We start from the raw sequence: 15465 nt of genomic DNA, 5'->3' as shown, positions 1-15465 counted from the left end.
TAGCTCCTCATCCCATGAAGCCTTCTCAGAGTCCACTCCCTGCCGCCACCACGGTACACACATTCAGGGCAGCTGTGCCTCCACTTGGCATCAGAGGCGGGTAGGATGCCCTGGGGGATGTTCCAAAGCTGCAGGGTCCCAGGTCACCCAGAGCCTGGGATCCTATAGGGCTGGGTGAGGGGGCACCAAAGAGCACCATGTGAAGGCACTCCCTGGGGTCTCAAGGGGCTTCTCCCGGCCTCTGGCTCATGCCTCCTGGCATCCCAAGCACCAGCATGGCCAGAGAAGGATGTCTTCGGCCCGGCCAAAACAGCAAGTGCCCAGTAGAATGGGAAGAGCCTCTGATGCCAGCTGTCCAGCTCACCCCTGTGGCCTCCTGCTGCTCATCTGTGAGCCCCTACCTACCCTGTCCCAGGCCCAACCAGCTCTGGGGTGTCATGCCAGGCAGGTTGTGTGGCAGAACTTATTCAATCCCATCAATGAGCTGAAGACAGCAGCCCTGTCCCCATCCGAGGTATCTGGGTGGAGGTCCCTGGTGCCCCAGATAGCTGTGTCCCCTCAGATAGAGTCTGACACTTCTGACCCCTGCTTTCCACACAGGGAAATAGGACCCAGAGAGAAAGGACCTACCTAAGGTCACCCAAGTCTCCCTCCCCTTGACTTGGTCACATCGAATCTGCCACGCTTCTCAAGAATGCTGAACCAACGTTACTATAACTCACTTTTTAAAAGTTCTTTTTTATTCAAAATACCTACTTGAAATGAGAAAATAAAGCCCAGGAAAATTAAAGTCCCTCAGGTTGTATACACCCCAAGCCAAGAGAACCATTGTCCAGGCAGCCAGCCTTAGATTCCTGACTTTTGAAAAATACAGAATTGCTCCCAAGATTTCAGAGGCCACTACAACTTTTTATGTTGCTAAATGGAGGCCTTTCCTAACCTTCTGCCCACCCATAATGGCAGCGCACCAGCCAGGTGGGACATCATTGAAGAATGTGTAGTGCTCTGCTTAGTCACTCAGTCGTGTCTGACTCTTTGCAACCCTATGGACTGTAGCCCGCCAGGCTCCTCTGACCATGGAATCCTCTAGGCAGGAATACTGGAGTGGGTAGCCATTCCCTTCTCCAGGGGATCTTCCTGATCCAGGGATCAAACCCAGGTCTCCCGTATTGCAGGCGGATTCTTTACCATCTGAGCCACCAGGGAAGCCCAAGAATACTGGAGTGGGTAGCCTACCCCTTCTCCAGGGCATCTTCCTGACCCAGGAATTGAACTGGGGTCTCCTACATTGCTGGTGGATTCTTTACCAGCTGAGCTACCAGGGAAGCCCTCATTCCAGAATGAGTCCTCAAAACTAAGGACTTGGAGCTTTTTGAAGCACTCATGACATGGTCTATTTTGCATTCCATTATAAAGCAAAGAGAAACTTCAGCACTGACTGTGCCTTGTTCCTGGCCCAGTGTGGGGTCTTCTGGGATGGGCTGGGTGCAAGGGGAAAATGATGTGGTATTTTGACTGATACCATCATCCCATCGGGACACCACCTGGAGAGGCCAAATCAGAGACAGGAAAGGCATTTTTTCCTTCCTTTGTTGCCTTTTCCACAGTAAGAGTCCCCTCTTGAGACAGACTTAGCTCTGTAACCTTAGAAACATCTCAACCTAGGGAAGAAATAGAAAGAGACGGCAACATCATGGCATGGGTCATCTTTCTTCAGTGCGTTGGGGCGCTCAGCACCGTGCCAGCCCCATGGGCACTCAGCAGTGAGCACACAACAATAAGTCTGTCTTATTTCATCCAAGGGTTGAAATGATGGACGTCTTCATTGTGGTTGGGGTGGAGGGAGTCCGAGCAGTCAAGCTGCCTTCTTCCTAGAGGCTGGCCCTATGTCAGACACATCACGGACCCTGATGGCTACCACGTAGCCACCTGGGGCTTGGGAGCAGGCAGCCAGTGTGCTCTGGGCTCCAAAAATGCATACTGCTGACATCATCCAGTGAACTCTCTAGAAATAGTTCTAGATAGGCACTTTCTAGAAATCGGATCCACTTTCTAACACCAAAAAATTCCATAAACACACACACACAGCCCGACCAAGAGGTCATTCCCTAAGAAGCACCCCAAGTGCGTCACAGCAGGCTGGCGTCCCAGAATCTAGACACATAGATTTCTGATGGCGGGACATTCATAGTGCCCACCTACCCACAGTTACCTGGAAACCCATGCTTGACTTTGCTCCACCCCCAGCCCCCCTGCCAACCAAAGGCAGGGTCGGTAAATCCGAAGACACTGTGTCTCTGACAAGTTCACCCCCATGGCTCTTCTTTCCCAAAGGCTCCCTGGAAGCTTAAAGGGTGAGGGTCAAAGCCAAAGCCATCTTTGCTCCCCAGACCTAGCTCTCCATTTTCCTCCCACCCTGCCTGTGGCTCTGCGGGTAGGTGTTCTGATAAGACAAAGGGGGCTTTGAGAAAACCCCTCCCCCTCTTGTAAAATCCATTCTTCCATTGAGATTTCCCTCTGAGTACCCCTCAGTCACTTGGATGAGCCACAGAAGCAGAGTGATGTTAGAGCCATGTAAGCAAGGACGGGTGGGGAAGGGCAGCTGTCCCCACCATCCACAAGCTCATTCCTAATGGGAGCATGTCACATCCCTCAGGTGTGCTGGGGCAGCAAAAAAGTTGAGCACTACTGACCTAGGATAACAAACTGTTGCCAGACACAGGTATTTATTGACAAGTGGCTTGCAATGAGCATATCGTGAATGCAAATGGCTCTCCCTAAAATCGTTTGTGGTGCACCCGATCCATCACTAATCCCCGAGCGCCACAAGTCTTCTGAGCCCGAATCATTCACTAAGCAAACCGTCTCTTGATGGATGACACAGAGGCCAAGGGCCTCGGCCACGGTCCCGTCAGAAGCACCATGGCGACCCCCATGAGGCTTTGCTGTCACGATATGCACCCAGCGTGGTCCCTGTCCCCACCCAGCCCCACCCCCGTGCGGTCCCCAGGACCACAGTGCAAGCCAACCTTTATCTCATTTTCTCTCCCACAGATGGAGGTAGTGAGTACCTTCAAGAGAAGCGGTTCATTTCAGGGTGCTGTGCGCCGGCGGTCCTCGGTCCTCAGCCAGCTCCATGACGTAACCAATCTTTCTACCCCTACTCACGTAATTCTCTCTGCTGCCAATCCCACCAGTGCCGCTGGGAGTGAGTCTTGAGTCCCCTTTTCTCTCATAAATGGCATCTCTGGGGAGGAAAAAGCCTCCAACTCTTCCTTCTCTTTTTTTTCCAGTCTTGCATCCTCTGCGCACCGTGGCTTTTCCGTTCTTTCTTTATTGCCCCCTTCAGTCCTTCCCACCAGACGGTGTGTCGCTCCAAAGCCATAGCCTCTTATGAAATGTATTGAATCCATGGCCCTGCTGGACCTTCGTTCTTTTCTTTGTTTGGTTTATTTTATTTTATTTTTGTTTAGTGCTCCTTCTGTCATTGGTTTTCTTTTCTTGAACTGGTCTGCCTTTGCTGATGGTTCTTCACGAACTTAGGCCATATTCTGGTGGCGTTGGGGACTTGGTGGGCACTTGGTCAGTGTTCTGTGGGGCTGGTACACGGGCTCAGGGCCATCACCGGGACTCGAAGGAGAAGCCTTTGCATCGTCTTTCACAGTGGAAGAACCCAGCCCACCCACTGGGGACTAAAGAAACAGCTTCCAGAACGCTCCTTGAGGTGGTTTCCAAAAGCAGTAGACCTGAGCCACCAGGCATCAGAGGTGTCCCCAGGAGCCCTTCTCATGCCCCAAATCCACCCTCAGCCACATTTCCATTTGTCCCCAATGAATCTTTGCTCTTTCCAAGCAGGCTTCAGGATTGGAAGGTCTTTACCTGATCTGGCCCGTACTCTCTGTCCTCCTTCCTTCGAGAAGTTGGGAGACATTGATTCCTTGCTATACATTCCACTGAAAACTTCCCGCCATGTCATCACATTTAGAAAGGAACCCAGGGGCGGTCCTGAAGAGGTAGAAACTTCCACATTTGTTCACATTTCTTTACAAAGACAAAGGGAAGGCCATTGGACCATTGAATCCACTACTCCATGGTCCCCCGAACGACAATGCAAGGAACCATGTATGCCCCCCCACCCAGGGTCACCTACTTCTCATAACAAACTTGACATGTTAAAAAACAAAACATGAACCCTCAGGTATGAGCCTCTTTCCTTTCCTTCCAGTGGGGCCTGGCAGCCCTCACTCTGAGAACACACCACTCCCCACAGACAGGAGTCGTTAACTATGCTTTTCCCATCAGACTCTGGGATTTCATTTTACCTTGATTTCTTCTCTTTTCCTTTTTTTCTTTTGTCTTGTAGTTTCTTTATGGTTTTGGGTTTGTTTGTTTGTTTTCTTCTTCTTTTTTTTTCTTTTTTTAGGAACTGGTGAGAGGTCCCCAGTGGAGGGCGTCCCTCCTCTTGCTTAAGCCGTCATTTCAGGCCACTCTGCCCTTTAAGGAAGGGATGTGGGTTGCACTGGTCCCCACTGGGGTCACTTTGTCCCCTTTGGAAATGTCACACATGTGAACGCATACACGCACAAATGCATTCTCCATCCAACAGGCCACACATACGTCCGGCTACCTTGAATGCTCACTGAGACACCCACCTGAGCCACAAATACTAGCTGATGGCCCTCATGGGTGAGCTGGAAAGCTCCAGCCTCATCACACAGGGGAGTTGCCACCACTCCACCCAGGGAGACTGACAGGAGGCTTGGCCAGGGCCCACTGGGCAGCCGCTGCCCTCCCCCTGCCCCACTTCCTCCATGTGTTCCTTTGCCATCTCTCTCTGTGCTTTCTCTCTGTCTGTCTGTCCATCTGCCTGTCTGTCTGGGTGCTTCCAGCTTCCTCCCTTGGGGCAGTGTCTCTCTTGTGTCTTCCTTGGCTCCTAGCACCTTCCTCCTTTCTGCGGCCACATGCCACACCCCCTTCCCACTGCTGCGAGCCCAGCAGTGCAGAGTAGGAGCCACTTGAGAGGGACCCAAGTAGCTCCTGGCCAGAAGAAGGTTCGCTGTCCCTTCCACACCTTGTGCCACTGGGAGATGAGTGCCTTCAGCCTGCGGAGGGTTCTGATGTTCTGATTCACAAGGGGCGGCCTCAAAGGCACAGCACCTCGGAAAGGACCCCTCTGCAGAGGAAGATGCTGGATGGAGGACCAGGTGACACCAGGGGACATTCCAGATTCCAGATACTGACCACCAAAACCTCTTCTTCCCACCATCACCGCGTGGCAGGTTGGCTTGGAACTCTGAACTGGTTCCCAGTCTGCGCTTCAAAGACCCTGAGAAATCACCAAGCCTGGCACCCGCATCATGCAAATCAGGGGAAGGCCTGGTGGAGCAAAGGACAGCCCCAGGCCTTCACTCTCTCTCTCTCTCTCAGAACTTACCAGTGGTCACGGGGCACTAGGTTTCCTCGGGAAAACCTGGCTCTTTCAGGAAGGCTCCTGTCCTCCTTGCCCACCACTTGACCAGGCCGCGCCTCGTCCTGAGCACCACAGCCAGTCTCAGCCCAGTGTCACTTCTACGGAGAACCTCGGGCTCTCTAGGTGGAAGGCCCAGTTCAGGGTGTGGACAAGGAGCCTGAAGGCCAGAATGAAACATGACACAGATCACCCAGCGCAGGTCCTGGCATGTAACATCAATGGAAGAAGTGACCAGAGAGTCCTCAGAATCTGAAGGGGAGGAGAATGCTTCCAAAGGGTGTTTGGGGGGAGGCTAGAGATGCAGTGATCCTTGGGGCTCAACGTGCCCACATTCACAGCCACCCATGCTTCCTAGTCAACCTCTGACCCGCCCCCCCAGCCGGGCTTTTCATACCCATATGTGCATGCGGGTCTTTGCTGCTCCTGGATTCAGGAGTTCTAACTCGGTCCCCACACCCCTGGTCACAGGCAATGACCTCTCAGCTCCACAATGGCCTTGGCTGCCTCCTCCTTGCTCACTCAGCCGTTTCTCCTGCCTGGCTCAGTGGCTGCCCCACCACAGCCATTTCATTCTTGGCCTGCCACTTCATTTCACAGGACTTCAGCCATGCTTGGCCTTGAGGCCACCCATATGAGTAGCTTAGGGAAATGCATCCTTTACTAACCACCTTCAGTCTTTTGGAAATGAAAGGGGTGTGAAATCCTATCCTCTGTTAGTGTGTCAGTCACCCCCATTCCTGCCCTGATGACACTCTCACACAATAATGCTGGCTGTCAGGATGCCCAAGGTGGAGCCAGACAGGGAGTGTCTATTCACTCAGGTTTATTTATAAGCAGCAAGCCCAGGGTGCCAGGTGACTGTCCCCAGGTGTGAGGGGGGACACACAGACACACCCCAGGCCCTCCCCAGCCACACATGCAAAGCCCATTCCACATCAGCCCAGCCGTCTATACTCCAATGTTTACTGTCGCAGGGGCAGCTTGTGAGTTTGGTCAGATGTGGCCAGAAGGACTGCCTCAGGGCGGTTTTGTTCTCATCAACTGTGCCAGAAACATATCATGGCAATTGTTTAATTTTAATTGGTGTTTGCAACTTGAAAACATTCCATCCAACTTGGCAAAGCCCAGCTAGGCGGGGCCTTGGGTCTTCCATGGACACGCCCTTCTGGAGAGCAGGGAGACATGCTCCTCACACGCTCACAGAGCAGTAGTTAAGGCAGCCCCATGGAGGATGGAGGAAGGAGTCTTGCAAGTGAAAGCTGTCTCATTTGCTGGAGTTTGCTTTCTTCTCAGGAAATCCATTGGTTTCGAGCCAACTCTGCCCATGTGGGTTTCTGGGAATAGTGTATTGGCATTTGCAGTTGGCTTTTTGACAGTGTGCACACTGTCTCCACACCAGGAACAGTATCAACCCTGCCCAAGCCTTCATGCAGCTAGGGGCCCTACCACGTGGAAGGACCTTGCAGGCAATTCCAAAAGCACACACCAGCTGAAAGCCTATGGCCGATCCTGGAAGCCCTGCTCTGGAGCCCTTCCCAGTAGGCACTTCCAGGCCAACTCCAGGGGCTGGGAGCCAGGGCTGAGACAGATCAAGAGACTTAGTTGAGATCCTGAAGCTGGAGATGGCTGGGGTGAGAGGCAAGGCCAAGCTCCCAAAAAGCCCAGGACTCTCCATGCCTGGGTCAATTAACTGCAATGTTGTGCTGATGCCAGCCACTGAGGCTGGACTGTCCCAGGCCTGGGCACACACACATGCCCACAGAATGGGGGGTAATCTTCACAACCTCACCAGCCACCAGCATTTTCAGTTGGCCAACACCCACAAATCCATGTCTTTTGTTTAAGATTCAGTACCTCGGTGAAAGGTCCAACTCTGGAGTTTGCATTTTCACATCTCTTAATTCCATGGTTGAGGAAAGGGAACCTTCCCCTTGCTGTCCCCTCAACTGTGGTTCCATCACCTTATATGTCTTTGTGTTGCTTTCAAGTCATGATTTACCTTCATGCCTATGGGGAGGGTTTGGGAACTGAGAACCTGAAGTTCATGGAGGCCTCATGGCTCTCCCCGGCTGCTGTGTTCAGAATTTGCTCTAAATCCAAAGCCCCAATGCCAGGGAAGCTGCCAGCTTCCTTCCTCCTACAGAAAGTTCTGGATTAGCGGTTGGTCCAGAGCCAGGCATGTCCATCAATCATGTACAGGCTTTCAGGGAGTAGAGCAAGACAGGGCAGGAGTTGGCCGGAAGAATTCTGAGTTCTGTGAGCCTCATGCTGAAACAGGAGCAGAGGGTAGAGAGGATGTCAACCCCCCAGGGCCTGTTCATCCCACAGGACAGAAGGCGTCAGGCCCAGTTTCTATTGTGACTGTTGTCATTGCTTTTAGTTTTCTCTTCTCTCCTTTTCTTTTCCTTTAATAGGGTAGGTGTTCCCTCAGTCCTTCACCATCCTGTCTGCTTTCATGGCCCTTCCCCGCCTCCACCAGCACCTCCATTGCAAACTCCAGTGATTAAAATTCAATTTCAGCTGTGACCATCAAAACCCTGCCTCCTCAGGCCCCAACTATTCATCAGCAGCATGGCCCCATGGCAGAGTCTGACACAGGCACCCCTCCTCCATGTGGCCCCAGTGGTCCTGCCAGTTAGGAGCCCGTCCCTGCTCAAGGAGCTCAGGGTGAGAAGAAGGCAGGCCCCAGGCGGCAGACAATAAAGAAGTAAGCTTGTGCTCAGTGCAGATGCTCACCAGCCTCAGAACAAAAGGAAGGAGAACAAGAGAAACGTTAGGGGCGCTGTTTGGGATAAAGGTTGTCAGAGACAGCCTCTTAGAGGGTGGATTGTGAGTGGAGTTCCAAATGAGGAGACAAGGCTGATGGGATGATCTAGTGGAAGAAAAGTCTAGGCGGGGAAAGGGGGCAGGTGTGATGGCCCTGTGGAACACTCAGGCTAACTGTTCTGAGCAACACGGGTGGAGAGTGCTGGTTGGGGGAGCTATGATGGGAGACATGTGCCAGTCCGTGTGGGCCCCCTGCCCTCAGGGCTCTTATGTTCCAGTGACAGGAAACAGAGTAAATATATGTGTGAGGTGTTTGAAGGTGAACTGTGCTGGGGAGGAAAGGAGGCCGAAGAAGTGCCGGGCTGCTGAGGAAGATGGGTGGATGTTGCAGCTACACATGGAAAAACGCAAAGGGGAGCCATAAGTCTCCCTGGGGAAGAGCCTTCCTGACACAGGGAACAGCCAGTGCAAAGGCCCTAAGGCAGGAGTGTCCCGCTTGAGGAAGAGCCAGGGGGCTGCTGAAAGTAAAGGAGGAAGAGGAAGACAATGGCCCGAGGCAGGCCTTGGCAGTACTTTTCCTTTGAGGGAGACAGGGCTACTGAAGGGTCTGGAGCACTGGAGGGTGTGACTCGGTCTGACTTGTATTTGTTTGAAAACATGGCTCAGGCTTTCATGCCAAGAGAGAGCGGAGGTCAAGAGTGGCAACAGCCAGACGAGGGAGGAGATGTGGGAGTGGGAGGTAAAATTGAGGAAGCAGGCAGAGCCCTGAGTATGGACATAGAGATGGGTCCTCCTTACCAGACCAGTGGCTAGAAGCACCCAGGAGATGCATGGACGTGGGTGAGAAAAGGCCCGGATGACCCGGTGTCCAGCCTGGAAACAGGGGTTGGCATGGAGAGCAAGGGGCGGAAAAGAACAGAGCCAAATGAAGCTGGGGTCCTGTGTAGCCACAGCTACCGAGAGGGGGCAAAGAGTAACCTAGATGAAGGACAGGGAGATGGCCGGACGGCATGTCCAGGCAATGAAGAAAAAATGGCGGTTCTCAGATGCCAGGAGGTGGGGGTTGCGAAGGGTCTCAGGAGAGATGGGGCGAGAAACTGCAGGATGGCATCCAGCCCCAGCCAGGCCTGCCCTAACCTAGGAGTCCTCTTCTCTGGCTGGTGCTTTTCATGTCTTTCTTTCACCTGGACTTGTGGGGGGTGTCCCACACCGCACAGATTGGGCTGAGTGCCACCATGGTAGGACCCAGAGCTGCCTTAGCAGCTGCTGGGATGTGTGGAGTCCTCACCTGCTAGACACAAGGGCAAGGCCTGACTCAGTGTCAGACGAAAGGGACGGAGACAGGGAAGACCCCTGGGGCGGCCCAGGGAAGATCCAAGGGCCTGGCCCCCGGCATCTCTGTGCTTGGGGGCTGTCGTCCCTGGGGAAAACAGCTGCAGCCATGGAGATGGGAAGGGCTCCACTGGGGAAAGTTTTGAGAACTAGGGGCCAGAGGACACACTGATGTTCGGCCCCGGGGTCACAGTGCTGGGTGCCGCTAAGATTCAGCCAGAGCCCTGCCCCCTGGATGGGAACATGAGGCAAGGGGCAGGGTCGGCAGAGGCAAGGCTGGGGGTCCCTCCAGGACCTCCTTCGGTTCAAGAGGCCTATTAGCCATCCACAGGAGGTGCAGGGGCAGCAGGTGCCAGGAAGGGTGGGCTTTGGCTGCAGGTGGTCGTGGTACAGGGGATGTTGATGGCATCGACTTGGGCTGTAAGCTGTGGGCAACACTAGCAGCCTTGAGCACAGTGACATCCCTTTGGGGTTCTCAAGATGGAGAGGTGACCTGAGGGCCTTGCCCTGGCCTCTGGGACAGTCCCAGGACAGGAGAGGAGCTAGGGCAGGGTGCTGAACACACTTGGCTGTGACCGGGCTTTCACAGGGAGGCACCAACTCCACCATGGGGACATCCTCAGGCCCCTGGGTGTGAGCCCAGGCCTCCAGGGTGGTTCTGTCTTCCCAGTTCCCACCAAACCCATGTGCCATAGGTTGGCTGTGCCCTTTGGTGGGAGGTGGCCTGAAAACACCCCATTGTAAGACCCATCTCAAGCCATTTGTTAAGAGCCCAAGACTGGGATACAGGGAAACGGAAGCTGGAGGGAAGTTGACTCACGGTCAGCTGTAAAGACACTCAGGTTGACTTGAGCCAGAGGCGCATGTTTGAGTGGGCAGCCCTGGCACCTCGTGTTGGTGACTGAGCATCTGCTCTGTGCCAGGCTTCGGCACCAGGCAGCAAAGAAGGCTAGTGACGGGCATTCAAGTGAGTCTTTGAGTACAGCCAGGAGGACGGCCCTGGCGAGGGTGGACTGGGAGAACTGAGGGTGAGTTTGAGCAGAGGCCTGGCCTGATCACACGACCCAGGTCCAAGGGAGGGCAAAGGAGGTGGCCAGGGCACCAGATGACTGCTGGTAAACATACCACAAAGGCCACCAGGGTTGAGGGTGGCAGGTTGCCACTTGCTCCTGCTTCTGTGGCTTGGGGGTGTGGCTGAGAGCCAAACCAAGTCCTCCAGCATGACCATGCAGCCAGGAAGCTGCCCGTAGTTCTCCCACAGTCCTGGCACCAGAAAAGCCCCAAATGATGAGGCCACATCTGCCATGGCTACAAAAGGTGAACTGTTCCTTTTCATTAAAAAGGTCAAAATGACACTCAATTTTGGTGTCAGCCCTGTCTCAGAAACCAGTCTGGGGAATGAAGGAGCCGACAACAACAAATGATGGCCATCTAGCAGCCAGAAGATGGGTTTTCACCAAATTCCAAGAAAATCCTCACAGGATTTAAGATATGCAATTAGAAAATTCCAATTTGATGGCGCAGTGTGGCTCATTTCTTGGCACTTAACTGTGAGGTTCTCCTGGTTTAATCTGGTTTGATCATGGAGCGCTGAGTTTGGTTGGGCAATGCCAGCCCTGGTGTCCAGACACTAGAGGGCAGCAAAGGACTCATTGTTAACAGTGGGATTCATGGTCACAACCAGGGGGCAGTGAAGTTGTCCTGTGAAGGGCCAGGGAGCAAGTACTTTTCACTTGTGGTCCAAGTCCCTGTGGAAACTACACGGCTCCGCCCTCCAACACAGCCAGACAAAATGCTTGGACTTGGAAGTAGCTTTAGAGCTGACATGTGTCCATTCACTCACATAGGAAGGGTCTGGCCTCTGAATCTCAGCACAGGGCCAGCTGGTTAGCATGGGGGCTGAGGGTTTCCCATCCATTCTGCCTTCTAGAAGCATGAGGGCGGCCAGGCTGGGGGCCCAAGGAAGGAGCAGAGAAAGGCAGCAGCTCTGCAGCTTGTAGACTCGATGAGACTTGAGCACGTGTGGAAGTGAAGGCAGGGCCACCAGCAGAAGCCGAGGGGCTAGGCCTGCAGGAGTTGTGGGTCTCAAGGCTGTCTGAATGCATCTGGAGCTGTGGTAGCAGGGGAGCAAGGCATTGTGGGAAGCTCTTTCCTGGGGACCCTTGTGCTGATCTGAGGCCTGCAGATGTCAGTGGGGTGGCCAGAGAACCTGAGAACGGGGCAAATATGGCAGATTCCAGGGACTGAAAGAAGTTGTGTATCTTGGAGACTGAAAAGGAGGGTGAGAAAGGCTAGAGGGGCGGGTTAGAAGCACACTGCAAAGGGTCTGTGAAAGGAAGTGATGACCTGGTCAAATGCTGGGCATCTGAGCAGGACAGGCTTGGTGGGTAGAAATCAAAAGTGGAGCCATTTTCCATCTTGGGTACCTCCAGATGGGGGACTGGCAGGGGCCTGAGCCACAGTCCCAGATGAGCCCTGGGATGTGGCCAGGGCCAAGAGATTGGCCTGGCAGTGTGGACAGGGACAGGCCAGCGCTCTAGGCACCCTGGGACAGAGTAAGGAAGAGGAGAGGAGAGGGAAACAGAGAAACTAGTGAGGTAGGAGGGCCACAAAGGGGCAGTGTCATGGAAGTTTCCAGAAAGAGGGGCGGTCACTGAGGCATGGGAGCTGGGGGACAGAGGAGAGGACCTAGAGAAGCCAGAGGGGTCCCACTCAAGAAAGGCCTGCCATATGCCCAGAGGCTGGGGACTTTTTTCACACCAGAAAGTTCCAGATTCTTCAGGAAGAGAAAGTAGAGAGCCCAGGGCCCATCACATTCCCTTTTCCCAGTCAACTTTCTCGGCTCCCATGTTGGAATTCCCGGTCTCCTTCCCCGCCCCCGCAACCTCCTCCCCCTCACCAGTGTAGCCAGCAGTCCACTGCATCCATTGCTCTTGAGTTCCAGAATATCTTCCATTTGTCCTGCATGCATGTCAGGTGATGGGAGGTAAGCGCACCCAGGCAGAGGGCTCTGACCGTTCTCTTCCAAAAGACCAATGTTTGTCATGCGTGACCCCTGCCATGGATGTGGGCACGACTGGCAGCGCCAGCCGCTGCTCATGGTCTCCTTCCTTCTTCCTTCCTCCCCTCCCCCGTCCCCCTCCAGATTCGGGTGGTGAAAGCGTTCCGTAGCTCCCTCTATGAAGGCCTGGAGAAACCAGAATCCAAGACCTCCATCCATAACTTCATGGCGACGCCCGAGTTTCTGATCAATGACTACACCCACAACATCCCGCTGATTGACGACACAGACGTGGATGAGAATGAGGAACGCCTGCGAGCCCCACCTCCACCCTCCCCCAACCAGAACAACAATGCCATAGACAGCGGCGTCTACCTGACCACGCGCGGCACCAAGTCAGCTACCTCGTCACTGTTTTCTTCCAGACCCGGGAGCCCGCTCCACAGCGTGGAGACGTCCCTCTAAGCAGGACTGCTCTGGGCACGCGCACCATGCACACACGCGCACTCGGACGGGCGGGGTCACGGGCTGAGAGGACTGTTGAAGATGCCCGACCACCCTTGCCTGAAACCAGTCGATTCTAGGAGGGGGAGGAGGAGGAAGGAGAGATCAGAGAGTAAGAAGAGTTGTGTGTCCCCCTCTTTTTCTATGGAAGCTTTTTTAAATGAACACTGTCATTCCACCAGATGTTCACTGTTTGGGCCCTGCGGTGGGACAGAGGTCTCCTTGTCGTTTTTTGGGGGGAGCACTCACTGCAGAGCAATTGGATCAACAGTTTCAACAGGGGAGCGCCACTCTGCAGGAAGGATGCTCTCACCCAGACAGCCCACCAGCCCAGCACCCCCTCCCCAGGATGGGTGCAGTTGGTCTGTATGTGCGTGTGTGCATAGCCCCGTGTGTGTGTATATACGTGTGCGTGCACACAGAGGATCAGATGCATATCTCAAGAATAAGGAACTACTTACCGGCATGATATTTCCATTCCTTTTATCCAGTATTTGCATTTTGAAATTTCATTATTTATTGTGCCAGGATCGGTTGTTATTTTCAGGGAACTAGACTGCAAGAATCTCCTTTTGGTTGCTTGGGACCCCCCTTCACTGCTCCTCCCCTGCAAGTCCCCTACATCCCCCATCCTCCCAGCACAGTTCCTGGGAGCAGTAAGGAAGGTCAAGGAAGGCAGGCGCAAATCAGAACACTGGGAACATTTGCACTTTGAGACCCCTGCCTATAGAGGAAAAAAAAGTCAAAATTGTTCTTTGAAAGGAAAATACCAAAGTATTATTGAGAATGATCCCCCTCCAGTAGGTAGAAGGGGGAGTTTTGCTTTTGGTTTCCTTTGGCTCGAACTCCAATTGTCTAAGTCCTGAATTCTGGCCAGTGGGTGGGTTTTCTTTGTCTGCATCTCCAACTTCAAAAGCACGAAGCTCGGCCCTGGACGTGCCCAACCTCCTGGGGACAATCCAGGAGAGCCAGGTCTGCAGATGCAGGTGGGGCTGAATGCAGAGTAAGAAAGAAAGCAGAGAGGGACCAAACCCAGGAGGAACTGACTCGGCCACAGCGCAGACCTCAGTCCCCATCAGCACCTCCAGCTGGACTCCCACTCTGGTTTGGAGAATGCCAAGAAGTCGCTGAGGTGCCCCTAAACAGACTGGTATCAGTTCTCAGTCACCCCTCGCCAAAGCACTCTCCTGACCCTGGTCTTCTCGCTCAAGGATAACTATGACACATGAGGGCATGAATTTGGGTCTGCAGCCACCTACAGTGACCTTGGGGATGCCAAACCCCTGGGGGTGATGGTACCTCGTCTCTATGGCTGTAATTGCAAAGGTGGGAAGCTGAACTGGGCCTGGGTTCCCTGGACAGTTCCCTTGGGGGCCTCTCCTGGCAGTGTAGGCACCCAGCATGCCCTCAGTTTTCCTCGAATTTCTGATATGTAAATTCTGTCTCCCATTTTGCATGGAGGTTGGGGTCCAACCACAGCCTGTGGCTGGGGCCTGGGACCTGAGCCGCTGGGGGAGAGCTGGGAGCTGAGAGGCGGAGAGGCATTGGCTAGACCACTGGCAAGGCTGGTTCGCCCATCCCAGGCCCATCCCACCGCCCCTGGCCAGTGCTGGCCTGACCTCCACCTGTGTCTGTGCACGTCTGGATGGGTGGCGTCCCAAGCACGCTCAAGTCCCCACTGTTAACATAATGCCATGTCACCCCTGAGCAGGAGTAGTCATATCTCGGGCCAAGGAATTTTGGTTAGAAAGGCAAATCCCACTTACAATGCCAGCTACAGATAACTTAAAGCCATCCCTTTTTTCCAAAGGGCACATTGAGAATGTTACCCATTTGTAAATTGTTCCCCAATGTCCTTGTTTAAACAACAACAAACAGGGCAACTTAATTTGTCACGGGTCTGGGTGTTCTTAAACAAGAACTCAAATTGGAAATGTTGAAACGGAAGAAGATGCACGCAGAACACTACGCTCACAGGATTCTTTCCATCCTCTGTTGTAGACACACTGGTAGGACACATGGGTGACATATCACGCAAGCCTCACTGCTGCTATCCAGTCACCTCCTGTGCTCGGTGACCGTTTAGTCCCCGGGTGCCTTTCCACGGCGTGTGGGGTGCAGACCACTGCTCTCGTTTCTGTGCGTCTTCAGACCAGGGGGCCCTGTCTCACTGGGAAGCCCCTCTCTCTAGAGCATTATCTTATATGGAATGGCTTGGTCAACTGTGTTCAGTTATTAAATCTGTTTTACATTTTTATCTGCCTGTTAAAAAGGATGAACAAAAATAACTTAATGAGGAAGACCACAGATGCATCATAATTTAAAGTCTGTAGTTGAATTTCCTAATTTTAAGACTAGACCAAAATTTCTGTATATTAAAAAAAAAATGCAG

General features: G+C 53.5%; 1 protein-coding gene across 1 annotated transcript in view; it reads left to right on the top strand.

The window, feature by feature from the left end:
- ATP2B3 (ATPase plasma membrane Ca2+ transporting 3) overlaps window positions 1-13345 on the top strand; it is a 65532-nt gene extending 52187 nt beyond the window's left edge. Inside the window, exons 39-40 of the mRNA XM_088834326.1 lie at window positions 3055-3141; window positions 12714-13345. Of these exons, the coding sequence (XP_088690452.1) occupies window positions 3055-3141; window positions 12714-13034 (408 nt within the window). The 3' untranslated portion in view covers window positions 13035-13345. The remainder of the gene's footprint in view (window positions 1-3054; window positions 3142-12713) is intronic.
- The last annotated feature ends 2120 nt before the right edge of the window (window positions 13346-15465 follow it).

This window comes from Moschus berezovskii, chromosome X, assembly GCF_049115385.1.
Source record: "Moschus berezovskii isolate FMDL1 chromosome X, NW_MosBer_1.0, whole genome shotgun sequence".
In the NCBI taxonomy this organism is placed as follows: domain Eukaryota; kingdom Metazoa; phylum Chordata; class Mammalia; order Artiodactyla; family Moschidae; genus Moschus; species Moschus berezovskii.
This window is presented reverse-complemented; position numbering and strand designations above follow the sequence as displayed.